This window comes from Podarcis melisellensis, assembly GCF_964234715.1.
Source record: "Podarcis melisellensis genome assembly, chromosome: 3".
NCBI lineage: Eukaryota > Metazoa > Chordata > Lepidosauria > Squamata > Lacertidae > Podarcis > Podarcis melisellensis.
The window spans coordinates 97,240,597-97,267,659 of NC_138530.1; the positions used below are offsets into that span (position 1 = coordinate 97,240,597).

A 27,063-nucleotide genomic window follows, 5' to 3' on the forward strand; every position below is an offset into this window, starting at 1 on the left:
TTCTAGTAACACCTCTATCACTAAAGCGGGTCTGGGGGGTTCTGGCATGGGCACTTTCATTGCTCTTTGGCCTGGCTGCTGTGCCCCAACGGTGGCAGCCAGGCGTTGGCTTTTACTTGCTCCTTGCCTTCCTCTTCCTTTCCCCCAACAGCTCCTGCCATCCCTTGCCATTCCTTTCTTTGTGGGCAAACTCTGGCAAAGTGCCCTGGCTGTTGGCAGAGATAACATCTCTTGGCGCTCTTTCCCTCCTTTTTCCGCCCTTCACTGGGATTTGAAACTGCGCGCGCCCGCGCTGTTCCAACTTCCATCGGCTCTGCCGGCGGGAAAGGTGGCTCTGGAATGTCTGGAATGCGGAACTCCCTCCAACGGTCTCCTTTCCCTTCCCGCTTTTCCATAGCCCTCGCCTCCTGGCGCGCTCCTATGGCCAGCGCAGATTTGGTTAACTGGTCCATAGACTCCGCCCTGGGGCCCCGGGAAAGCTCATCTTTGACGGTTGAAGAAAGCCCCTCTTCGAAAAGCATTTGGATGGGCTCCGCCGATAGGTCCCACCCCAATTTGTGAATCAACATGGTAAATTCAGTCCAGTACTCACGGACAGATCTGCTTCCTTGCTGGCAAGCCATTAACTGCCTTCGCACCACCCCCTGCTCAATATCGCTGGAAAACATCAGGTCCATGGCACGAAAAAACTTCCTCGTGTCCTTTAAGATCTCATTATTCGCTGCCATCAGGGGTCTAACCCAATCTTTCGCCCCGGATTCGAGATGGCCAATCACATACGCCACTCGCGATTCCTCATCGGGGAAGTCATCAAACTGCAAGTTTAGAGCGTATTGCATCTCTGTTCTAAAGGCATGATAGTTCCTGGGATCCCCCCCGAATTTCTGCACCAATCCTGGCACCTTTCTGGCGAGCGGGGTGGTTTTCTCCTTTCCCTTTTCTGCATCCTGAGCCCTCCTCTCCTCAAGCCTCGCCGTTTGCAGCGCCAACTGGATCTCCAACGCCCTGTACCTTTCTTCCAGGCTTGGACCTCCTCCAGCTGCTCCTGCTTCCCCGGTTCCGGCTGGATTGCTCATGATGCTTCTCCCTGCACAAGCTGGCTTTCGGGGACTTTCGGATTGCTGTGATGGGACGATGAGCTGCTTGTGCGTAAAATGCAAGTCCCTCAGAGTTTGATCAGGCTTTCAAACCTCTGCCTGTGACGGAGCCCCTCCAGCATGGCTGCGTCAATCACTAGTAGAATCCGAAAGTGGCTGCTTTCGGAAACGTTTCCAACATAAAAGCTCCTTAACGGAAACACGTCGTCTGGCCTCTCGGCGTGACAGTTTCCGTCGAGGTGTGGGTGTCCCTATAGGAGGTCCTGAGACCTCCCCACTGGTTTCGCTTGAAGCGTCTCTGAGCCATCCCTCCGACTCACTTTCCCTTGGAGTTCTTGCTCGCCCTCTACTGGTTCCCTCTTCCGCTGCTACTGCTCTCTCACCCTCAGTGAGCCTTTGCGCCTCTGGCGCTTTAGATGTCAGTTCCCTGACAACACATAAATATGTTATGATGATCTAGCAACCAAATGGCCAAAGGCCTGGAAACAATGCCTTATGAGGAACGGCTAAGGGAGCTGGGCATGTTTAGCCTGGAGAAGAGGTGGTTAAGGGGTGATAGGATAGCCATGTTCAAATATATAAAAGGATGTCACATAGAGGAGGGAGAAAGGTTGTTTTCTGCTGCTCCAGAGAAGTGGACACGGAGCAATGGATCCAAACTACAAGAAAGAAGATTCCACCTAAGCATTAGGAAGAACTTCCTGACAGTAAGAGCTGTTTGACAGTGGAATTTGCTGCCAAGGAGTGTGGTGGAGTCTCCTTCTTTGGAGGTCTTTAAGCAGAGGCTTGACAACCATATGTCAGGAGTGCTCTGATGGTGTTCTTGCTTGGCAGGGGGTTGGACTCGATGGCCCTTGTGGTCTCTTCCAACTCTATGATTCTATCACCAGTCATGACCATCCTACTGGAAATACAGAGCAAAAACTTATTTCTGCAGGAATTGCTCTGAAGCACAGGAAGGATTTGATGGAAACTAACCGGGTTTTACTCTGAGAAGACCCACGCTGTAACTATTGGACCTAACTTAAATCATGTGCATTAACTTCAGTGTGTCTATTCTGAACAAATCTGAAAACCAGTCTCAGTCATCTAAGGATGTTTAACAGTGGAAGTTTTCATGCCCAGCTAATAGGCAAAGGTATTGACAAGAGATGCTAGATATGTGGTTACCATGGTTACTCTGTGGTACATGAAAAGGTATTCCAAGTTCAGAAGCATTTTATTTTCCCTTACTTTGTATGATTCAGCTAAACCCTAGTGTGCTGGGGGGAAAAAACACAACACACGCAACCAACCACCACACATGCAAGCTCTTCCATGTTTGGGTTGGAAGTGCTTGTATGCATTGCCCCAAAATGATATTAGGTATGACAGTGTTATAAACTGCAAGTGAAAATAGAAGCAAATCTGCAAGTGAAGTCCACCTTGTATGAGGCTAAAGGTGACATTCCAGAAATATGGAGGTTGCGGCAACAATACCACCCCCCTTGCCTGGGAGGGAGGGGAGAAACACCCTTAAATTGCGAAGAAAGAAAAATGTATGCAATGACTTTATCATTGTCAAACGTAGATGTGGATTAAGAACATGATATAGATTTAAGTATCTTGGTGCATAAATATGCAGAGTTATGAAATATCAAGAAGTGAGCCAACATGGCCTTGCCCTCATATTGCAACATGCGGACATCACTCTTGCATCAAATACCTGAGGGTTTTCTGGTCTCTGCAAGAGAGATTCAAGTTTGTTGATTTTTAAAAAAAACTAGTTTAAGAATGTAAGCACCACTTCAATACACAACCAATTATCACCATCACCTGTTGGGAGGTACCCAACATATCCCTGTACAACCCCTGTAGCCAAGCTGGTGCCAAACATCACCAGACAGATGGATGCCAAACTAACTCCAAGTATGACTTAGTTGGACTATCACCCATTGTCTTTGCATGTTATGGATTTAGGTTCAGAGGCCTTTGTCCTGCAGAATAAAGAATCTAGCAAATCAATGTTGCTACTGAAGGCATCAGTTAGACACAAGAACATAAGAGCCTGCTTGATCTGACCAGTGGTCCATCTAGTCCAGCATCATGTTCTCACAGCAGCCAATCAGATATCAATGGGGAATCTGCAAGCAAGACCCAAGAACAAGGACACTCTCCCTCCTGTGGTTTTCAGCAACCGGTATTCAGAAATAATATTGTCTCTGACTGTGAAGGAGCAGCATTAAGAGACAGCACAAACACCAACGTTTTGCAATAGGAACACAAGGTTAAAATCCAAGTAAGCCTTCCCCCCCTCCCCATCATACAGTAGTGACAATTATATATTAGTCTAACAATTAAGCACAAATGCAGCTTCAGATTACAACTTGCAGCATGAATTCCTAGTCTCAAAAGTGTTATTATTACTAATAAGAAGTGCTGTGTTGTGACATCACAACAAAGAACAAACATGATTAATGCTACTTCCCTGTCAAAAGCTTTCACTCTTTGTTCCTTTATAAGCCAGATGGTGTGCCTTAAGGAGCTTATCCTACAGAAGTGTTCTTAAGTAAATAGATAACCACAAAAATACTTTGGGAACAGCCAGAGTTCAAGTTTAAACAGCTTGAAGCAACCACGTTATTGATTTAGGTACCAGCATTTGATGGATGATAGCTTATCTGTGGCTCAAAATTAGCACTACATTTATGTCCTTGTCAAAAGCATCAACTTACTTATTCAAAATGTTTGGGGTGGGGGAACGGGAAGGATGCTTTCAAAGCAAAAAATTCATTGAAAAAGTTCTTACAAGGTTTCTTCCAACTTCATGCTTGTTGAATCCATGTCATTTAGAACCCTCTATTTTTTTCCAAAAAAAATAACATCATGGCCACTGGTCCCATCACATCCTGGCAGATAGAAGGGGAAGAAATGGAAGCAGTGAGAGATTTTACTTTCTTGGGCTCCATGATCACTGCAGATGGTGGCAGCAGTCGCGAAATTAAAAGACGCCTGCTTCTTGGGAGAAAAGCGATGACAAACCTAGACAGCATCTTAAAAAGCAGAGACATCACCTTGTCGACAAAGGTCTGTATAGTTAAAGCTATGGTTTTCTCAGTAGTGATGTATGGAAGTGAGAGCTGGACCATAAAGAAGGCTGATTGCTGAAGAATTGATGCTTTTGAATTAGGGTGCTGGAGGAGACTCTTGAGAGTCCCATGGACTGCAAGAAGATCAAACCTCTCCATTCTTAAGGAAATCAGCCCTGAGTACTCACTGGAAGGACAGATTGTGAAGCTGAGGCTCCAATACTTTGGCCACCTCATGAGAAGAGAAGACTCCCTGGAAAAGACCCTGATGTTGGGAAAGATTGAGGGCACAAGGAGAAGGGGACGACAGAGGACGAGATAGTTGGACAGTGTTCTCAAAGCTACCAGCATGACTTTGACCAAACTGCAGGAGGCAGTGGAAGACAGGAGTGCCTGGCGTGCTCTGGTCCAGGGGGTTATGAAGACTAAACATGACTAAACAAAATTCTTTCCAAGTTCCTTAAATGGTATCATTTCCTGCAGTCGAGCCGAGCACTTCACAAGGTTTCTTTTTAAAGAAGCTATCGCTGAATTTTTCACTTTAGCGTCTGAAAATTTAGCAAAAGGCAGCTTTCACAAATAAATATTCTAGCTTCATAGTAGCCCAGTTTGCAAGTCACATTGAAACATAAAACATTGTTTTTAATGAACATTGGTTTCATGTGAGAGAGCAGCAGGAAGCTGCTCAAAAGTTCCTGCAGCACTCCTACCTTGGTGGACTAAGCAAGCAAGAGTTGTTGTGTCATCCAGACCTGGGCTTGGTCCCCCCCACCCCCAGGAGATAAGCCAAGAAAAAACCTTGGTTACTGCTTGTGCCTTGTTTGGAAGAAACAAATGAGCCCAGGTCTTGATGACATAGCAAGCCAGACTGTGGCTTCTTTTGTCTGCAAGCAAGGGAGGAACACTGCGGCAAACTTTGAAGAACGTGCAAGAGCACTCTGCTTGTTCGCATTAAACTACCGTCTGTTTCAAACAATGGTTCAAAAGTGACCTGCCAATAAGGTCAACCTAACATCTTGTGCATGGTATCCCTAATTATACTGATTAAATTGTGTAATCCTGCTGTAATAAATGACATTCTGCAAAATGTACGATGCAATGGAGGAGTGCCTTTGGACAAACTGATGATGGGAAACAGAGAAGAGGAACAGGAGATGAAGTGCAAACACCTCATGCTTCTGTCAACCATGCAAATTAGAACCCAGTGCAACAACACTAGTCAGAAATATACCACCCAGTTAAGAGCAATAAACCTGATAAATGACAACTGCATGTCACTGACAGGAAATCTCATCTGGATCATGGATGCTAAGGTAAAGGTACCCCCTGACAGATAGGTCCAGTCGTGGACGACTCTGGGGTTGCATGCTCATCTCGCTCTATAGGCCGAGGGAGCCGGCATTTGTCCACAGACAGCTTCCAGGTCATGTGGCCAGCATGACTAAGCCACTTCTGGCGAACCAGAGCAGCACACGGAAACACCATTTACCTTCCCGCCGGAGCGGTACCTATTTATCTACTTGCACTTTGACATGCTTTTGAACTGCTAGGTGGGCAGGAGCAGGGACCAAACAATGGGAGCTCACCCCGTCGCGGGGATTGGAACCGCCGACCTTCTGATTGGCAAGTCCTAGGCTCTGTGGTTTAACCCACAGCGCCACCTGCGTCCCATCATGGATACTATGCAGGGCCAAATGGGGCAGATCATGGATAGCTTGCAATGGCAAAAGTGGGGCAGAGAGTTTTGGGACGCTAGACTTCAGCTTGGCAGAAAAAGAAAGACCACAGAAAGAGGAGCAGCTATAGGTTATGAACTAAAAGCTGTACCAAACACAGGCTCCATGCCAAAACTGAAATAGAAATAAATTAAACCAAGGCTTTTTAGCTGTAAGTACCCTTAATTATAACCTTGTCCACTCACAAGGATGCATGGCTAATAAAGCTAGAGCCAAACGGAGTAGAGAAGTGCAATATTTATCCTAAATAAAGCGGGGAAGCTTGAAAGCATATAGAAAAAATGCACAGACGAATGAAGATCTATACTGAAATACAGTCACCTAGCTATACTTTATTGGTCCTTTTCTTCTTCCGTCTCCGGCTAGACAAGCTTGCCATGAATCACTTTTCATTCTGCCTAGGCTATAAAACACCTGCCCAAGTAACAGGGGAAAGGAATAATGGGATACAGAAATGTTTGGCATTCTCAGCCTGATCCTGCCATATTTTGCTACTGACAAATTTGTCTGTACCTGTAATTCTTAAATACGCCAAAAAAAATTTGGACGCCACACTTTTGCCAACGTAGCTTAGATTTACGGACTGAAAATGCACTTGCCTCAAAGGTGTGTCACTTACGATCTTCCCCATGTGGCAGTCCCAATGCCATGTTACATTTCCCCAGCTCCACTGTAGTGAAGTATTGGCAGCCCCAGTTCATTTCAACTGACAGGCCTCGCCAATGCACGCAATCTCATGCTGTTTCCCTTCCTTTGAATAAACAAAGCTATTCTTATGGACAGAAGAACTCCATGCAAATTCACTTGCCGTCCACAAACAATTCCTGAATTGGAGGAAGTGGCTGCTATGCACATTTTAAAATATATATATATAAAATATAAAATTCATTGGTTTCAATGGAAAATAAGTGGGTGTTCCGAGTGCATCCAGCTGTTCTTTCATGCAAGCTATTCGTTTTATGAATTTCTCATGCACCGAGAAATTCATAAAATGAACAACTATCTGACAAGGAGTGGGAAATAACCTATTGCATTCTCCTATTGCTGCTCTTTAAATCAGCCCACTTAATACAAATGCCCACAACTTAAACTGCTTAGTATTACTAGGAAATCCTTTCTATGTGACAGCAGCATTGTTCACATAAAGATATGGCATATGTCACTCCAAAGTATCTGTTCTGTGTGTAGTAGGACTAAGGTTCAATCCCCTTAATGTTCAAGCCCCCTGGCTCAGCAGAAGGCACCTATGGAGTTAAATCATATACCACATTCAAGCTCTCTAGTACTTTGGAGCAGAGGAGGAGCCTAGGGGATTGCCGCATGTGACATAGAGAATTGAGCAGGATGGAAGAAGGTAGGTAAAGGTAAAGGGACCCCTGACCATTAGGTCCAGTCGTGGCCGACTCTGGGGTTGCGGCGCTCATCTCGCTTTATTGGCCAAGGGAGCCGGCGTACAGCTTCTGGGTCATGTGGCCAGCATGACTAACACCGTTTACCTTCCTGCTGGAAGGTACCCCCTGACAGATAGGTCCAGTTGTGGACGACTCTGGGGTTGCACGCTCATCTCGCTCTATAGGCTGAGGGAGCCGGCATTTGTCCACAGACAGCTTCCAGGTCATGTGGCCAGCATGACTAAGCCACTTCTGGCGAACCAGAGCAGCACACAGAAACACTGTTTACCTTCCCGCTGGAGCGGTACCTATTTATCTACTTGCACTTTGACATGCTTTTGAACTGCTAGGTGGGCAGGAGCAGGGACCGAGCAACGGGAGCTCACCCTGTCGTGGGGATTCGAACCGCCGACCTTCTGATCAGCAAGTCCTAGGCTCTGTGGTTTAACCCACAGCGCCAAGGTGTGGGACACCAAATTTTGGCCTTGTACAGGGCACTGCTGAAATCTGAAATACCAAAGTGTGCCCCATTCACAGACCCTGAAACCCCGTTCCTCCATATATAAATATATATTTGAAGCCTGATCCACAGTTTAGTAAGGTCAATGGTAGGTATGCTTCCCACCTTAGTTAACATCAGGGCATTTTTTTCCCAGCCGGAACTCAGTTCTGGTACCTTTCAGGTGGGCACCATTGCCATTATAAGAGAACAAAGGAGGCGTTCATGGTGAGTCATCCAGCACCTCTTTTTCTAGAAAAACAGCACCGATTAACATGAATAAAGACTCTGAGTATAACATTAATAATGGGATTTACTCAACCGAAGCATTAGGACTGGAGAAGAATTAAGGCAGCGCCACCTTATTATGCCAAAGAGCAACAAAGAAATGCATAAAACAAGGTAAAGGGACTTTTGGGAATAAATTTACCATTCGCCTGTAACTTTCAGCTTTAAACAATGACCTCGGGGGTGGGGAGGGGCGCACCGGTCAAGAAAAATGTCTCACCTGGAGTATTGGCATCGCTGTCATCACTCTCAGAGCTGCCATTGCTGGGTTCGTTATTAGCAGCTGGTACATAATCTCCAGGGGGTGGATTCACTGTGTACATTTTCCTTGGAGACAGACTCACACGCTTTTCACCTAGAAGATAACAACAAAACTGTTTATTCAAGTTGGCTGCACTGCTCTGGCAGAGACAAAAATAAGGGAAAATTGGTTTGGCTGCCCTCATCCACGGGAAGAAGCTACACAGACTGAAGCAGGTGGACTGACAAATTGTTCCATGTGAATAAAAACAACAAATCTACTTTACCAGTGGTGCCCATTTAAAAGAATCCTGGGAGCAGGGTGGGAGCGACTCACGGTATCAGTTTATCATCTTTAAGAAATGTTGAGGTACCTGACTAATGAAATGTACACCAATTGATTATTGCTGTGCTTTTTCATGTGAACAATTTCGCAGAACTGTCATGAACTTTCCCACTTACCTTGTCAGAACTACATAAACAGGGTTCGAAGACTGTGAAAAAGGTTGGTTTATGCTAAGTAGAAAAGTTGGATGTTATTATGAAGTAAGAATTTTACATCAGTTTTTTTAAGCTGATAGGTGAATTTTTATCTTCCCTTTTTCTTCTTCTCTTCTTTACGTAGTTTTTTTTAAAATGTTTTAAAATGCTTGAATTTTTATGTTTATTTCTGTATATGCTTTTTCTCTGTTCTTTCAAGCTTGAATAAAAATTAAAAGAAAGGAAAAGGGAGGAGGGGACCTACATGAACACATGGATACGGTCACCAAGGCTGCATCAGTGCGGATACAGCCAAAAGCTACATCTTATCAACTGCAGCACCTGATCTGCAGCCCAGTGTGTCTCTGGTTTTCCATGAAATTTGATAAACGCTGCTGGGAATGCTACTGCAAAAAATAATTACGCTTAAATGCTGCTCTGATCTATGGTGCGCATCAATAAAGACAGCAATTCTCTCACAAATCACCTTGCAGAGTGGATGAAAAGAACATAAGGAACCCCACTCCAAAGAAGTTACAGTACACTTCTGAAAAGCATCTTAATGAGACAGCTTTAATAGAATTTGGCCACACTCACCAAAATTCAGTTGTGCCATTAAATCTATAGCTATTGAGAAACCGAACAGAGCTAAAAGAACGCTTGCTCCCACAACGATTGCTTTCATGAGGTCATGTCAGCTTGCTGTGCACACTGAACACTTCAAGGAGCAGGGCCTCCCATAGATCTTGACGAGACATCTTAATTTCTTTTGTTCAGCAGAAGAAATTAGGACATTTCACAGGGTTCAGGAGACTGAATTCCTTGTGCTCATCTCATCACCGCTGCCTATTTGTTTCTGACAGCATCAAAATACCAGCCCCGCCCTGCGCCTCGCATTGTCTAAACCCAACTATTTTAGAGGTCGCGAATGGAAAACAGAAATAAATGCAGCCCAAGATATACAATACTGATTAATCATGCAGTCTGAAAAAGACAAGACATCAAGGCAAAATTAATTGAAACTATTCAAGTAAATTCATTTCCCTAAATTCATGCTAAATCCCTCAAACTGCCAAGTCTTGCATCCAATTTCTCCTATCACTGTTGATTAATAATGAGGTGTTAAATCAAGCGCTGGAATTAATGAGAAGCAAATGCAAAAGTTAAAGGGTGTTAGACTCTGCTGGAGGCGTTTTTTTAGGCAGGCTCCTTTCCCTGCAGAAAGTTCGTTCAAAAACAGAACTGCAAAAGGTTTTGGGGAGATACAAGTTCTGCATTTGCAAGTTTTCCAGTAACCTAGGTATACCCTTACTGAAGCTCTTGTACAAGAAAATGTTGATGTATAAACATTCCCCGCTCTCAAAGGGTCCCGTTCTCCATGTTTCCGTAGGGTTCACTGTTCTGGACGGACCTTTCCAGAGGGAAGGCATTATCGCTGTGTCTCTTGCTAGGTGGGTTGTCAGAAGCTGGATCCTTGCCATGCCAACCTGTCTGTGAAGCCATCCCCGATAAGGCTCTGGCCTGCTACATTTCAATCCGCTCTCTGTGTTGGTTCCTCCTCTCTCTGGCCTGAGGCTACAAGACAAAAGTCACCTGACCAGATGCCTGTTCTGGCCCTGTTAGAAACAGCCAGAGCAATGAAACATGCAGAGAAACAGTGGGCAGCCTCTAGAAGGATGAGAGGGATGCTGTCAGTAACTCCTTCTGAAGAGAAAGACTTCCTTCCAAGTAAAACATACATAGGATTCTACTTTTTTAACTTGTTTCTCATGGGCACACATTTAATACTCTCCTAAACTATTAATGAAGGCTTAAGGTGGCTCTTGCTTCTCTCACGGTACTCAAGGGATATCAGAGAATGTCATTTATTTATTTTCAGAAACAAGATTTCTAGCACATATATTAAAGGGAAAGGTACCCCTGCCCGTACGGGCCAGTCTTGCCAGACTCTAGGGTTGTGCACTCATCTCACTCTATAGGTTGGTAGCCAGCGCTGTCCGCAGACACTTCCAGGTCACGTGGCCAGTGTGACAAGCTGCATCTGGCGAGCCAGCGTAGCACACGGAACGCCGTTTACCTTCCCGCTGGTAAGCGGTCCCTATTTATCTACTTGCACCCGGGGGTGCTTTCGAACTGCTAGGTTGGCAGGCGCTGGGACCGAACGACAGGAGCGCACCCCACCGTGGGGATTCGAACCGCCGACCATGCGATCAGCAAGTCCTAGGCACTGAGGTTTTACCCACAGCGCCACCCGCGTCCCACCAGCACATATATTAGGGTTGCCATAAGTCCGTAATTTCCCAGACATATCCGGAATACTGCATTCAGAAGCAGTTTCTGGACGGCAATCACTAAAATGGTGATTTGGCTTAAAAGTAGCTCAAAAACTTCATTTTGTGTGTGTGTGAATTTGCCAAAAAAAGGTCAACAACTGCTTGGCAGGATTCCTGCACTGCATGAGATACCCTCGGAGGTATCTTCCAACTCTAAACTTCTAATGATTATATGTTAAGCTTAAGGTAGAGCATTGAACAGGCTGTCAAAGAAGTTATTGCAGGCAAGCCCTCCCTCCCCTTCACATTTTATCCAACTGTCTACACTTACATTCACAGACTGTTGTTAGTATCGCATTATCCCAGTAAGTAAGGGCATGCTGACTTTATCTGAACTTCTTTGGATAAGTCACAAGCCAAACATACCTTCATAGGAACAATTTGATATGGGTCTTCATAATACAAGAACAACAACAACCCAGAATACTATATTATTGTTATCTAGTTTCTGAAGATCTGAAGTGGGGAGGCAGGCAATAATTAATTCCACCCCATTGTAGATGCCAAATGAAGAGAAAGCCCAACTGTAATGGTCATTTTGGGTTTCTAGAGAAAACCTTCTGAAGGCATCGGGGAAGAGATAAGATGTCCAAACAGAGACTGAATTAAAAACAGCAGTTCGTGGATCCAGATGGGGAAAAAAATGGCCTCAGAATATTATGAATAATCAACAATCACATTGATAGTTATCATAAAATCAGTCACCAGTAAACAAATTCTTGATTGAAAGGTATTTAAAATGTCATAGTCTGCTCTGCAATGTAGTAATTACAGTCCGTTGCTCTTTCTTGCCACAGTAATTAACCGCTAAAACGAATTGTTTTAATCAGTCTGAAAAGTTGTTTATTCCATTATTGTGCTGCCAAAATTCCTTATGAATATGTATAGAGGAGGTTTGCCTTGTATGCCAATATATCACTGATACTCAAGTCTTTGGAATCAGGGAAACTTTGGACGCTTCTACTAGAGGCATGCTAAAATGCATGCAAACATTATCCAGGTCTAAGACAACAGTACTGCTGAAGTAGTAAAAAGAGAAAGGTATTTATGCACTTACATAATCAATTCATGTAAACGTAACTTAGGAAGATGCACCTACATTGAATCAGAAAGGTCATGCTAAAATCAAGATTTATTGCGGCATTGGGTTATTGGTTCCAGCAATAAATATGCCACTCTTGCGAGACATATACCATTTCTTATTATTTGTGTAACAAGAGATTTCTGTTTCCTGGTAATTTTGAATGACAGGATATCCAATAATAAAAAATTACATTTCTTCCTGCTAGAGGTTTATCATGAAAAATACTCCCAAATTGTACGGAAAAGGAGAGTACCGCCTTCACTACCAGTGTGACATATACGTTTATAGTCTTTGTATACGTTTACAGTCTTGTGCTTTGAAATTGGAATTTGCGTGGCCACATGAATGAAGGTGCAGAGATCATTTGCAGGGGAGAATCAGTTGACATGGGGGGGGGGAATCAAAAGCTTCCCTAGTTTGCCAACTGGATTCTTCCCTACAATTGTCAAATGTACGGGTGAAACTAGAAAAATTAGAATATCGTGGAAAAGTTCATTTATTTCAGTAATTCAACTTAAAAGGTGAAACTAATATATGAGATAGACTCATGACATGCAAAGCAAGATATGTCAAGCCTTTATTTGTTATAATTGTGATGATCATGGCATACAGCTGATGAAAACCCCAAATTAACAATCTCAGAAAATTAGAATATTAAATGAAATCAGCAAATAGATTCTCTATGGGGTTCAGGTCAGGCGAGTTTGCTGGCCAACCAGTCAGCATCCCCATAAAGCTCGTCTGTGGAAAGAAATATGAAGTGCTCAAAATCTCCTGGTAGACAGCTGCGTTGACCCTGGACTTAATGAAGCACAGTGGACCAACACCAGCTGATGAAATGGCTACCCAAATCAACACAGACTGTGGGAACTTCACACTGGACTTCAAGCATCTGGCATGGTACGCCTCCCCATTCTTCCTCCAGACTCTGGGTCCTTGGTTTCCAAATGAGATGCAAAAGCTGCTCTCATCAGAAAAGAGTGTTTTGAAGTACCCTCTTTCCCAAGCTTCTTAGAGCATGTTGCTAGGACCTTTTCAGTCAAGACCAGCGTCCTCCTGTCCAAATGTGCATCTTCTGCCATGAGCTTTTGGAAATATGAACAGAATTCATGCTAAGTTACTGCAACATTAACATGGATCATGTTTCCACATTAAAGCTAAAAATTTAGCTGGAACTAAGTTAATCGGAAATTTAACTCTGCACTGGATGAGTCAAGGGGTTAAATGTGGTGCAACCCACTGAACTCAGGGGTGTCTATGTTCAGTTTACTTGATGTACAACTCTAATAAAGTGTTACGTAAAAAGCCACTAAATGGTATTCTGTTTCATAAAGAGTTCACCAAGAATGCAATTAGAGAGAATAGGAAGTATGTTCTCTCTTTATTAAAAACTACATCCTTAGATATTGGAGATGCTCAGTAAGCACATGAATTCTGTGGTTTCATCTCCTTGGGAAGGGTTAGGGAACAGAAAGTGTGTATATATAATATATCACTGTATTTAAAATACACATTTGAAGGGTTTGTGTTAAATAATGGGTTCAAATGGTTGTACCAATGCCTACCACATTGTCTTAGCTCACATGTAATATTAAGGTATGTTGTGTTTACCCAGAGTATGGTTTGGAGTAATGCCTGATCTCAGCCTAGCAGACCAACTATGGTTTATTTTCCAGCAGCAAACCATGATGTGAATCCATCATTTGCTGTTGGATTACTAGTAGTGGCTTGCTCTTTTATGTTTTGGCATTATGTCTGAACCCAACAGCCGTGCTTAAACATGGTCTGTATACTGTATACACTACCTCAGATAATAATAATAATAATAATAATAATAATAATAATAATAATAATAATAATAAATTTTATTTATACCCAGCCCTCCCCAGCCAAGAAATGGCTTTTTTAGCAGCATCTCTTTATTGCAAGGATGCAGAGGGCCTTCTCGGGGGTGGCACCCGCCCTGTGGAACGCCCTCCTATCAGATGTCAAGGAAATAAGCAACTACCTGAGCTTTAGAAAACATCTGAAGGCAGCCCTGTTTAGGGAAGTTGTTAATGTTTGATGTTTTATAATATTCTTAATATTGCCCCGAGTGGCTGGGGAAACCTAATCAGATGCGCAGGGTATAAATAAATAATAATAATAATAATAATAATAATAATAATAATAATAATAATATGCTGTTGTTGTTGTTATTGCTGTTGTTGTGCAACTAAGCACAATGCACATCATTTTATTTCACTTCGTGCAACACCTCCCTCAAGGTGAGATTTCCCAATGTTAAGTCACAGGTTCTCCCGATCTGCAAGCTATATTATACCTGGTAAACTGGACTGTCGCTGCAAAATTGTGGTACTCTCAGGAGCTCCCTGCTCCAAAACTGGACTTCTGGGAGCAGTGCTGCTCTCTGCACTTGAAGAAGCCACACCAGGTGGAACAGGAGTAGGAAAGAGCCTCTCCAATACCTTCTTTCTGAACACTAAAAGAAATAAGAAATAAAGTTTATCCATTACAGTTGGAATTTCAGATAGAAGGCCTGAACTTCTTGCACTAAAACCATGTCACAAACTTCAATAAAAATTAATAATGGGGGTTGGGAGATACCATGGCAAAAATTGAGGTTACGCTTTGAGGTGAAATTGGAGCGCAGCTGCCCGATGTTCCAGCCGAAGCTATCACCGGAATCTGTTCCCAAACAATATGACATGATCGTAGGAAGTGCAGAACGCATATGGAGAAAATTAGACCCCTGCTTTTCCATTTTCACAAGAAGCAATTACATAAGTGCATTAAATTGCAGACTAAGTGAAGAATGAAGCCACATCTGCTTGCTTCTTTCCACTCTCTATTCAAGAAGCTCTGGCTAGGGAGAAAATTTAGGGATGACCTTTACAGTGCTCAATAAATAGTTCGTGCTCTGCTCATTTAAAGTGCTTCATTGATTTCGGCTGGACTTTACCTTTATTTTATTTCATTAAAAAACAACAACCCTGAAGTATGGAAATAGAAAGCCACTGAGCAACTACCGGTACTTCCAACCATGGTAGCACTTAACTCATCCCATGATTGGAGTCTACATACGTGTTGCTCACAAAGTTCCAGGTGTCCTTCAGGATTTATTTTTTTTAAAGTCACTACATCTCAGTTTTTGTTTCAACCTACATGCAGGTTATTGTATTTTAATATTTTGTTGGAAGCTGCCCAGAGTGGCTGGGGAAACCCAGCCAGATGGGCGGGGTATAAATAATAAATTTATTATTATTATTATTATTATTACAGCTGTTCCTGCAAAATTCCTGTGCACTTAGTATATGCCTTTGTGGGTCATTTTGGTTTCATTAAATGTCAAGGTATGATCATTTGCGGCTTGAAGTTCATCCCAGCTGAAATCCAATGTCTAATAAAAAGGTAGGAGGCGACACAACGGAATCAGAGTCTAAATCTGTCCAGTGCATATTCACTAGAGTCTTGGTTCTCAACAACTATCAAAGCAAAACAATTTTACACTTACAAGAAACAATGTAAAGAAGACCCAATTTATGTTGTTAGAAAAAGGAAACATTGAAAGAAATTAGTTTTGGTGGTTACAGGAAAAGCAATGTTTACCTTCCAAACTCCTTTGTGATCTAATAGCAAGGTGGAAAAGTGGCACATCTACGTTTACATCAAATGTATACGAAATCATTGTTGACAACCAGGGTGGATTTGATTTAAATCAAAACAATTTAAATAACAATTTAAATCACTTGTCAGTAAGACTTGATTTAAATCTTTTTTTTTTTTACAGACTCATTCTTGCTGGTATAATCTTAATATTTACAACCAGATGAAAGTTTCAGTTTTGGAATAATAAATTATCTGAGTAGTTTTTTTTACAGTCATATAAAAATTACTGATTTGGCTATACTATTAGATATACATAGACCAATAATTATGAAATTATTGTGGGGATTAATAAGTTATATTTGGACAACTTTTCTGCTGTACTTTATTGGACAATTTAACAATTTAAACAATTTATTTAACTAAAACAATAACATTACAGCATATGTATCCATGTTTGTTAACTGGTGTGGTTAAACATATTTTTTTTTTAAAAAAAGAACTCAGACTGAGTTTTAGCACACATGAAAAACTTAAAACAAATCCTTATTTCCTGATGAATAGTCTTTGGACTATAATGTAACTTAAATAGAAAACTATCTTTAGAAAGATATGGTAGTTATTTTTCCTCCAAAAGCATTTTATTTTAAAAAAATACAATTTAAATTTAAAAAATCCGATTTAAATTTTTAAAAATCAATTTTTTTATCATTGATTTTTATCCACCCTGTTGACAACTGATCTTCAGTTACTTCTCTTACATGCTATGAAGTTGGCATACTATCTCATGTCTGGAGGCTGCAGCAGGGAACCACAAGGTGGAAATGAAAATTACTTCATTTGGAGATTCCCTATTAGAACCGTTTTTTATGAGATCAGTTGTGCTTGTGTTTCATGGGCACTCTTGCAGAGTCAAGGAAACCCATTTTCACCAATGCATACACTTACGACTGCTTGTGCAGAGTTGTGACCCGAGTATCAAACCACTTGATAGCTTGCGAATGTTCATTGCATTAATCAAATCAGATGGCAAAGAAATCAATGGCCTTTTAATGACCATGGAAAAACTATCCCTGCTCACACACCCACACCCAAAGGGCAGCTTCAGAATCAGATGTCAGCTTCTAAGAAACAAGGACCCCCCCCCCCCGTCTGCTTTTCAGCGGTGTATTATTCTTCAGCACACTGCCAGGAGGAGCTAGAAATGTATACACTCTGGGTGTGCATTTGCAAGCATGGAAAGGGGCAAAATGCCAACAATGAAAGCAGACTTGGCCATTCTGAACACATAGTTACACCTACCCTGGGACACGCAGGGTTGAAAGGAGAGAAGATTACATTTCAATTGGAAACTCAAGTCAGCTTGCATTCTCTGAACTGATATCTGGATGAATGCCACTGCAACCTTTCTCAAATTGGAATTTTGTAAAATAAAAATAAATGGGGCAGAGACTTCTCCATATTAAAAGCAAGATGGGCAAATGAGAGAGAACGCGGCCATTTTCTTTGGAAGGTCAGCAGAAGTATTGTAGTATGTAAATTAAAAACTGCTGAGGAATTCTGGACTTTTTACATTGAACCACCTGAAGGCTACTCTTACAGCCTGCATCATGGCCAACATCAGTGTAATGTAGGCCGGATTAAGACAGCACGGATAACGTTTTCTGCTGTACTTTATTGGAAAGAGAAAAATAATCATTTCCTTAATAACAATTTATTTATCTAAAACAATAACATTATAGCATACAAGGTAAAAAATCCACTTTTGGAAATCTTGTGGAATCTAATAGAAGCTTAGCACTCATTTGTGTGCTATATGCTTCCAGTAAAAATCCATTAACCCACAAATTCACAGGAGTTTTATGCTGTATTTTCCCCTTGGTTTTCATTGATCACCCCCCCCACTTCCCAAGTCACCCCCATGATGAAATTTAGAGCAGTAAAGTTCTGTTTTCATGAGTGAATCATGGGGGAAACGGAATTGTTCATTAGTAAAACAACAACAACGGGGATGACATGCCTGCTGTTGTGTCACACCACATCTAGGAGTGATGCGGATGCAATTTAGCATGACATGGTGGGGTGCCGATGAAAAAGCTGCAGTTCCCTAATGCAGCTGGTAATGCAGTATATAAAAGGGACCTTGGAAACTGGGGAAACAGAGGAACTAGCATTATAAACAGGAAAACTAATGCAGCATTCCCCGCATCTGAATGTACTTTTAGTTGCAATCCTATGGACTCTCAGCAGCAATCTAGAATGCAAAACAATAGCTGTGAAAACAAGTCGCACCACAAGTTACTGCACCCCTGGCAACTACACCATCAATTCTCCGTCTTATGCTAATAACCCATACAAACCATACACCAAATGTGCTAATCAGCACGCAGCTGACAGCAGGAACACTGCAATGACATCACCCTACCATTCACCCAAGCAACACGCAAGCAAGGTCCCAGTCGGATAAGGAGGCAGCCAAACTTATAAAGCCAGAAACTGCAGGGCTCCCCTCACACAGAGAAGTTTGAACCCCAAGTAGCAGCAGCAACCCACAGAAAGCCACTCTTATGCCAGGTCAAGACACAGAGACAAGGCTTGCTGTTCTATTCACAGTCCGCCAACTCCATAGGCATTGGAAAGGAGGAAGCCTGCATATAGTGCCAACGCCTCCCCTAGGCAAAGGTTCAAGGCCTTTCCCTGGGAACAATGCCTCGCCAACGCACAACGTACCCGATGTATGAGCAACAGTGGTGCCCTGGTGAGGGCAACAAGCATTTTGCAAGGGGAAAAGAAAGGGAGCCATTTGGGCAAGGAAGAACGCACACAAAACAGGAGGCTCTCAGGAAACGAGGCCAAGTTTTCCAACGGCTCGGTGGAAGCTGTGCAACATGGGTTTTGCTTTTTACAAGGATGGAAGTGCAAGTTCTCCAACACAAAGCCTACAATGGGGTGTGGAGAGGTCCCTGGTAAGAAGCAGAAATATTGTAAGGAAGAAGGAAGGACACATCAACAGGGCAACAGGTTATGCAAGACAACTCTAGATCTCAAAAAAAACCCCCAAGTTGCGTCAACATCTAATCTCCAAAGTAAAGGTTTTCCTAGCCTTAATAAAGTTCTTACACTTATTGAGCAAGATGTGCAACCGCATAAATTGTAGGAGCTGCAACTCAAGATAGGATAGCTTATTTACTATTATGCAGGACAAGGTTTTCCTCCCATGAAGTGCTTTTACATGAGACATACAAATATTAGTACTGAACTTCCTATAAGCATCACTCAAATATTTGTCCACTTCCTATTCATATGCAAACAGAAAGCAACATCAACAGTGCTCTACAAAATTAGGTAAAGGGACCCCTGACCATTAGGTCCAGTCGCAGATGACTCTGGGGTTGTGGCTCTCATCTCGCTTTATTGGCTGAGGGAGCTGGCGTACAGCTTCCGCGTCATGTGGTCAGCATGACTAAACCGCTTCTGGCAAACCAGAGCAGCGCACGGAAACGCCATTTACCTTCCCGCTGGAGAAGTACCTATTTATCTACTTGCACTTTGATGTGCTTTCGGACTGCTAGGTTGGCAGGAGCAAGGACCAAGCAACAGGAGCTCACCCTGTCGCGGGGATTCAAACTCCCGACCTTCTGATCAGCAAGCCCTAGGCTCTGTGGTTTAACCCACAGCACCACCCGCGTCCCTCTACAAAATTACATGGTGCTTAAAAGAAAAGCCGGGCTAGGAAAACAAGCATCAACCTTCCAAGCTTTCTTCTCTTACAGACACAAAAGGCACTGGAATCTTTTTTCAGATAAAGGGACAGCAGGGGGAGAGAACAAGACAACAATTCTGACATTCTGACAATATGCAGCATCAAGGATGTAATTTAATTGAAAGCAATCAAGATACAGGAAGGTTCTGCAAAGAAAAGGATTTGGGAAAAAGTGATGAGGAGGAGGAGGAGCAGTGTTGTTGACTGCAAGACAAGTTTGAAGGCTGTGCAAAATTTGGAAAGCAACATTGGAGGCAGAAAAGGAGCAATGGCAAAAGGAGACCAACAGCAGGCGCCAGTATTTATTTTCCTTATGGGGCAAACAGCAGCTGAGAAGGGCGATTTTGACCAGGAAAATTGTGTAGGGATAGAAGGCTTAATCCCCTGCCTGCCAACAGAAGCCAGTTTGACAACTGCATTTCTGAAAGAAAAGACACTAAGAAATACGAATCATTAATCTCCAACGCAACATGCACTTTAGCCTTGTTCCACCAATTTCAGTGGAAAAGTTGAACCGGACCCAGGAGCCAGTACATACCGATGCATAACCTTGCAGCCTAACTGGATTCTTGTGGCAGACTGAAGCTCAACAGCTGCTTTCCCATCCTTAATCATTTTGCTATGCACTAGAATTAACATCTTCATTTTGTCCTACCTGCAGGGCTCATTCTTGCTATGCTCCTTAATTCTCAGCACATTCTGGCTGCACATCAGCTCTGCCCCCACTCCTTCCAGAGAAGCTAAAGTTACAACAGTCACATTCTGTAGCTCCTACTGTTGAAGTCACCTCTTCCATTGGCTCAGGACTACCGTATATAAAACACGATTCCTATGCCACTTTTCTGGCCTGTGCATAAGTAATCTTGAAATAAGAGGTGTCCCAAGCATTCCAACCACCTAGATTGCTTCAAGTCACCAGGAGAGATATGTGGCCATATTTAAATGACTTATTAGCTGTCCACAGGATAAATATTCTGGCAAGTAAACAGGAGAAAAACTTACTACAGCCAATGATTTCATGTGTGCGCTGCAGGATATTTATGCTCCTGTTCAGAAAGTATTACGTTGGCATAATCAGCTATTACTCTGTCACCCTCCAAGCACCTCTGGGAGATTATGACTTCAGTTCCTTTCTCACTGGAGCCACAGTAAGAGTGCTCTCTGAAGGTCAGAAAAGGCAACTCTTGGAGCAGTAACCCATTGCACTTCAATTTCTGGAAAGACTTGAGACAGACTTCAAACAGTTCAGCGTTTTGGATTAATGAAGATATATACACAGGGGTGAGCTCCCGTTGCTCGGTCCCTGCTCCTGCCAACCTAGCAGTTCGAAAGCACGTCAAAGTGCAAGTAGATAAATAGGTACCACTCCGGCGGGAAGGTAAACGGCGTTTCCGTGCACTGCTCTGGTTCACCAGAAGCGGCTTAGTCATACTGGCCACATGACTCGGAAGCTGTACGCCGGCTCCCTTGGCCAGTAAAGCGAGATGAGCGCCGCAACCCCAGAGTCTGTCACGACTGGACCTAATGGTCAGGGGTCCCTTTACCTTTTATACACAGAAAGAAGATGGACGGAAGATGAAGGGCCATGTCTGAGGGCCAAGGGAGAGGGAATCTCCCAGGGTGGGAGGCTGGGGGAAGCTGCCAGGTGATTGCTGGAAGGGTTCATTGTGTGTGTGTGGGGGGGGGGGAATAAGGGTTAAGACATAATTGTGACAGAGGGGATAGTATTTACGTTCTGTTCTTTTCTCTCTCTTCTTTCTTTACTTCCTTTTCTTATTCTTGCTCCCCCCCCCCTTTATTTTTCTCTAGGTTAGTTTGGCTTTTATTGTATTTTATGTCAAAAACTTTTAATAAAACATGATTATTTTTATTTTTAAGGAGAGATACTTCAAACCAGGCCCGGAATTAGCCCCTGGCATAGGTGGGCAACTGGTCCACACGCCAGGATTTTCTTTTTAAATATATATAAACTCAAATGTAAGACTAGTGCTAAAAAGGAAAGCCTCAGTCCAACAGGCTGTCATCTTTCTTCTTACCCAAGTACCTCTGAGCCTTACGCACAGTGCAGCTATACTATATTGGGGTCAGAAGCATTTGTGGCAGAGATGCTGGCAGCTGCTAAGGAGTCAAGACAGCCCATCTCCTTTCAGTTCTAGATACTGAAAGCAGGCAGAGGATTTGGGCAAGCTTGGGTGGGGTTCATCTGGGGCCAGGTCTCCATTTTTATTTTACTGGTGCACCATTGAAAGGAGACCCTATAGTCAGGTCAGTCTTCCACACCACCCAGCTCATTTGGGGTGGGATACTGGACTGCAGCATTGGTGGCCTAGGAAAGAATCTGACTGTCAGAAAGACACAATGAAGGTTAGGACTGCCCCAGGTGTGATGGGACGTGTTGATATGGAAGTACTTGGACACTGCAGGAAACCTAGCCTTGTAATCTACCAGAATTGGTTTATTTTCATTGCCTACAAAAGATAATAATTTCAGATATATGTAAATACATTACTCTACGAACAGTTTCTTTTGCACACAGCCATCACAAGCACACACTTCTGTGTAGCCAAAATGTATCTCCCCTCCCAGCCAAAAAGCTACGGGCAATAGCCCCCTAAGTCCTACTCATGTCCAGTCTATTGATTTCAATGGGTCTACTCCAGCTATGATTAACCATTGAGTTTCATCCATTTGTAATGCCACCATGAGATCTTTGATCTCCCATCGTGCAGTGTTCCCATTTTTCTTCTGAGTTTCATCTCCACACAATTGGGAGAAACTTCCCCAGCCTTGTTTTAAAATGCAGACCCTGATCCAAGCCACACATTATTCTAAATGCACAGCATGCAATTATGTGTGTGGGTTCTTCCTTCGCTTATTTAATTACAGGTATGGGAGGATGACTTTTGTTCTCTGGAACTGCAGTATGAGGGGAAGGGAATTTCAACCTTAGTGCCCTCAGCTGTGAGTTTAATGACACCCCCCCCCCAAAAAAAAACCCTATGATGCTCAACAACAACAACCAAAGCTCCTACTGGCACCAATGTTCCCATCTCCCCCAATGCCTTATAGATGTATGTGTTTAGAAGCTGGACTCTATTTGTGATGGAAGTGATTTTGTTTTGTTTTTTTGCTGTTGTTGTTGTTATTATTGTTGCTGTTGTAGCTGTGTTCTGCATAAAATTTAAAATAAATATATATCTTTTTCAAACAAACGTGTGTATGTGCACCAGGATTGTAGTGTGTGTGTGTGTGTATGTGTGTGTGTGTGTGTTAGATCTCCCTTCCCCTCATACTATGATTCCCAAAGAACAGTCTGCTACCTGTACAGTACCTGTAATTTAATAATAATAATAATTTTTTATTTATACCCCGCCCTTCCTGGTTCAGAAAACCGGGCTCAGGGCGGCTAACAACAAATTTAAAACATTTAATTGTAATACAACATAGAAGCAGCATAAAATACAGTATAAAAGCATGAATAACAATAAAATTCAAAGTTCAAACGTCAATTTGGGGGAAATCCACCCAATAAACATTAGATAATCACCAGGGCTAGCTGGCTGAATTAGTCCTACTTGGCCCAGCAAGGAGGCCAGGGGAGAATTAGCTGTGGGGTCTCAGAGTGCATAATCTTCATAAAAGGGGAGGGGGAGGGAAGAGAAGGGGGGAAGAGATCAGGCTGAATTCAAATTAAAGGCCAGGCGGAATAGCTCTGTCTTACAGGCCCCGTGGAAGGAGGTTAAATCCTGCAGGGCCCTAGTCTCATGGGACAGAGCATTCCACCAGGTCGGAAGCATCATTGAAAAGGCCCTGGCCCTGGTGGAGGATACTCTGATTTCCTTAGGGCCCGGGACCTCTAAACTATGGTTATTCATGGACCTTAAGGTCCTCTGCAGGGCATACCAGGAGTAAATAAAAGACATTGGGAGTTGCATGCTGCACATTTAACATAATATATAGTGTGGCCCTAAGTAGGCCATCCTTAGCAATCACAATGGTTCAGACAACCGTAACACCATAATGGCCAAGCACTCACGTATACACACAGTTCTATGATGCTCTGCGTTTTGCTTCTCTCCCATACCTGCCGGAAATAAATACCTCCACCAAGAAAAAATGGTTACACTTCAGGCTGCAATGCCCTCATATGCATTACTGATGCTCCAATTTTGTCAAATTATAGGAATGCATTTCCCAAATATATAACTACTTCAACTTGCGCTCCTGAGTCAATTACATCTGGAGCGCTCCCAGTCTCCCCAGGCTGTCCACAGGTTGTCTTCCTGGACCACAACTCTTTATATACTTCCATATTATGAATACAGAAGTTAGAACAACAGTACTCTGGGAACGGTCCTCTCAGTTTAGTAAACAGACTTTTATTAATGGAATCCTGGTTTGCTGCCATGTCCAGGTGACGCAGGCTAGTTCACGCCAAGGTGTTTCCCACCTGTGGCTGGAATGCCAGTTCTGCTTTGACAGGTACTTTGAAAACATTTGATGCATTATTTGGAAAATGAGGAAACAACAGACAGACTTCCCCATAAGGGACACCGGCTGCACATTCCTGCATTGCAGGGAGCTAGACTAGATGATCCTCAGGGTCTCTTCCAACTTGATTCTATGTGACTTCCATCCAAGACCACCAACGCACAGCATTTTCTCAGCACTCAACGTCTACCTTTTGCTTAAAGGCTTCCCAGAACTCTTTCAGGTTCTTTCCCTCGAACAACTGCACGAGCCATTTTCTTTTTTTTTAAAAAAATATGCTTTTTATTAAGTTTTCATTTCAAATACACCAACAAACAAATATTTCAAGTCTTTTTACACCTGTCTGTCTTTATGCTCTGTAGAGCTGTTGACTTCCCTCCTTCCCTTCCGCAGGTTTTCTTATTCCAATCCTTAATTCACAGTTCCTTAATAAAAAACTAAACCATGACATAAGATTTATTTCAGTCCTGCCAACGTCTTCAAATTTCTACAGTTCTCACTGATATAGACCATAAATTTACTCCATTCTTGTTGGTACTTTGTTTCCTCCTGACTGCGAATCCTCTGTGTCAGTTTTGCTAATTCTGCGTACTAGTCCAACTTTGTCTGCCGCTCCTTTACAGTTGGTATCTCCTTGTGTTTTCCACTTTGGGGCTATCAAAACTCTGGCAGCTGTCGTAGCATACATATATAATCTTTGGTCCGTCTCCTATCAAACCTAGCAATAGTTCTTCAGGCTTTTTTGGGGAAAGTATATTTAAACATCTTTTTAAATTCATTATAGATCAATTCCCCAAACTCTTTCATTTTATCGCATGTCCACCACATGCGGTAAAAACCACCATCCTTTTCTTTACATTTCCAACAGATTTTACTACTCATCCTATACATTTTTGCTAGTTTGACAGGGGTTAGATACCAGCATCTAATATCTATCTGCACGAGCCATTTTCCAACCAATTCCTCAAGTCCAACATCGACAGAGACGGGTGGGTGGTGGGCCTCGTGGTTGCCTGGGAATCCCAGGAGCTTCGCACAACGGAAGCCCGGTTTTCACCTGTCAGCCGTCGCAGCCCCCGGCCGGTTTCCTTTGGCAGCCGATCGCAGGTTCGGAGTCCCTGCAAGCCGCTTGAATTCTCTCTCACTCACTCGCGCGCACTATCGCTTCTTGGAGACTTCCTGGGACTCCCCCCCCCCGCCCCCAAACGTCCTTAGTCCCTGGCAAGCTTTTAGAAGCCCGTGCCTACCGGCAGCTCTAACCACCATCACCCCCACCTCTGGAATCGCACCCAAAGGTGGTCCCACTTAAACTAGACTTCACCGCCCTCATTGGAGCAATAACCCAGCCAGAGACCTCCCTTGCCTAGCAGCCGAGGCCACAACCTGTTCCCCATCTTGCATGCACATGCAGCCATTTCACCTCCCGTGCTCTGGCCCTCACCTTCCGTCCTCCTGCTGAGAGCCATCCTGCACGGAGAGCGCGCGCGGAGAATCCCGTGCAAAACAGTCTCCTTGCAAGAAGCAGCAGCTGCTCAGCGCGCTCCGCTTCCTTGAACAACCCGTCCCCGCCCTCCGGCTTCCTCCTTCTTTGGCTGAGGGGCGTGGCCACTATCGGAGAGCCGGCTCCCTATTGGTCCGGGGCGCATGGAGCGGGGCGGTCTCCACGCAGCCGGCGTTCGAATCGCGGAACAGGCTCCTGCCCCGCTCCGTCTGACCCGCCCGCGCCTGGGACGGAGCCATGCCGCGCCTTCTGGGAGGGGCGGGAGAGAGCGCGCGCGCGCCTGCGCGGAGCGTGAGAATTCCGCCTCGAGGGCGGCTTGGACAGCGGCGGCGGCGGCGGCGGCGAGCGAAGCTCAGCGCACCAGTCGCTTAAAGCAGCGGCAGCAAATAGCAGCACCACCGCATGGACAGCGGGAGAGAGAGGGAGGGAAAGGAAGGGGAATGAACAGTATGAAGCAAGCCGCTGCAGCAGCAGCTACTTTAGCGCGCGCGGGTTTGTGTGCCTGAGGGGAAGAAGCCCAGAGCCAACGCGGGAGATATAATGTCCTACCTCACGCCGCCGCCTCTCTCCCGCCAACATCTCCCGGCCACCTCGTCCCGCTGCTGCCCCGGCTTCTCCTCCGCCCGGCTCGCCGAGCCCAGCATGCACCCCGCGCTCTGCTAAGCGAATAGTGCCCTAGAATGTCAGCGCTGAAAAAGGTAAGGGCGTCGAGGGTCGGGCGGTGGGGCGCGCAGGGGGGGGGGGGAGAGACAGCAGGTAATGGTGGAGTCCCGGGAGAAAACGGGGTGGCGGGGGGTATGGGAAAAGTGGAGGTGCGGGAAAGCGGGCAGCCCCCCGAGCGCCCAACCTGGGCTGAGGGTGCGACTGCGAGCCGGCAACCATCCCGGACGGCGCTGCAAAACTCCGTGGGAGCGGGAGGCGAGGGAAACAGCTGGTGGGGTTCCAGCTGCGGGGGGGGGGGGTGCGAGGATTGAGTCACGCGGGGGGGGAGAGTGCGGAGCTGTGAGAGGAGCCGGCGCTGTGCCGTCGCTGCCGCTGGGCTTTGGCTCGGCGTGCATTATTCCCTCGGTGCTGTCCGCTTGGGGCTGTTTCAGTGAAACGGTGTATTGGTGCGGGGGGGGGGAGAGGGGAGAGATGTTGCCCCGGCTTTGCCTCGCTTTTCTCCCCTCCACGCGGCAGCCTGCCGTGCGAGGGTTGCCGTGGGCTGGAGACGCAGCTGCTGCGGGGGCTGCTCCTCTCCCGGGTTTTTTTTTGGGGGGGGGAGGAGGAGGTGGCAGCGGGGACGGTCGCTTTAGCGGGGGCTGCGGTTATTTCGGGTGGGGGGGGAAGAGCCACTCCTGGGTTTTTTGGGGGGGTTGCTGGGGGTGGGACTGTGTGGGCACAACTCCTGCAAGCGGCTTTTTTGGGGGGGGGAGGTGATGGGTGCACATTTTAGGTATATCCTCGTGTAACCCATCTGTGGTTGTGGAAGGAGCAGCTTTCGTTT

The 27,063-nt window shown here is 44.5% G+C and overlaps 2 protein-coding genes across 6 annotated transcripts in view; one reads left to right on the top strand and one right to left on the bottom strand.

Annotated features, from left to right (window-relative positions):
- Positions 1–25,646, bottom strand: part of ERICH1 (glutamate rich 1) — a 63,438-nt gene extending 37,792 nt beyond the window's left edge. Inside the window, exons 1-3 of the mRNA XM_081906515.1 lie at positions 25,518–25,646; positions 14,540–14,698; positions 8,300–8,434 (exon numbers count right to left, since the gene is read on the bottom strand). Coding sequence (XP_081762641.1) covers positions 8,300–8,434; positions 14,540–14,698; positions 25,518–25,542 — 319 coding nt within the window. The 5' untranslated portion in view covers positions 25,543–25,646. The remainder of the gene's footprint in view (positions 1–8,299; positions 8,435–14,539; positions 14,699–25,517) is intronic.
- Positions 25,647–25,894: 248 nt separating this feature from the next.
- Positions 25,895–27,063, top strand: part of DLGAP2 (DLG associated protein 2) — a 414,439-nt gene continuing 413,270 nt past the window's right edge. For all 5 annotated transcript variants that reach the window (XR_014166924.1, XM_081906060.1, XM_081906056.1 and 2 more), the window contains exon 1: positions 25,895–26,275. Coding sequence is in view for 3 of the 5 variants with exons in the window: in XM_081906056.1 (XP_081762182.1) it covers positions 26,258–26,275 (18 nt within the window). In the remaining 2 variants the exon portion in view is untranslated. The remainder of the gene's footprint in view (positions 26,276–27,063) is intronic.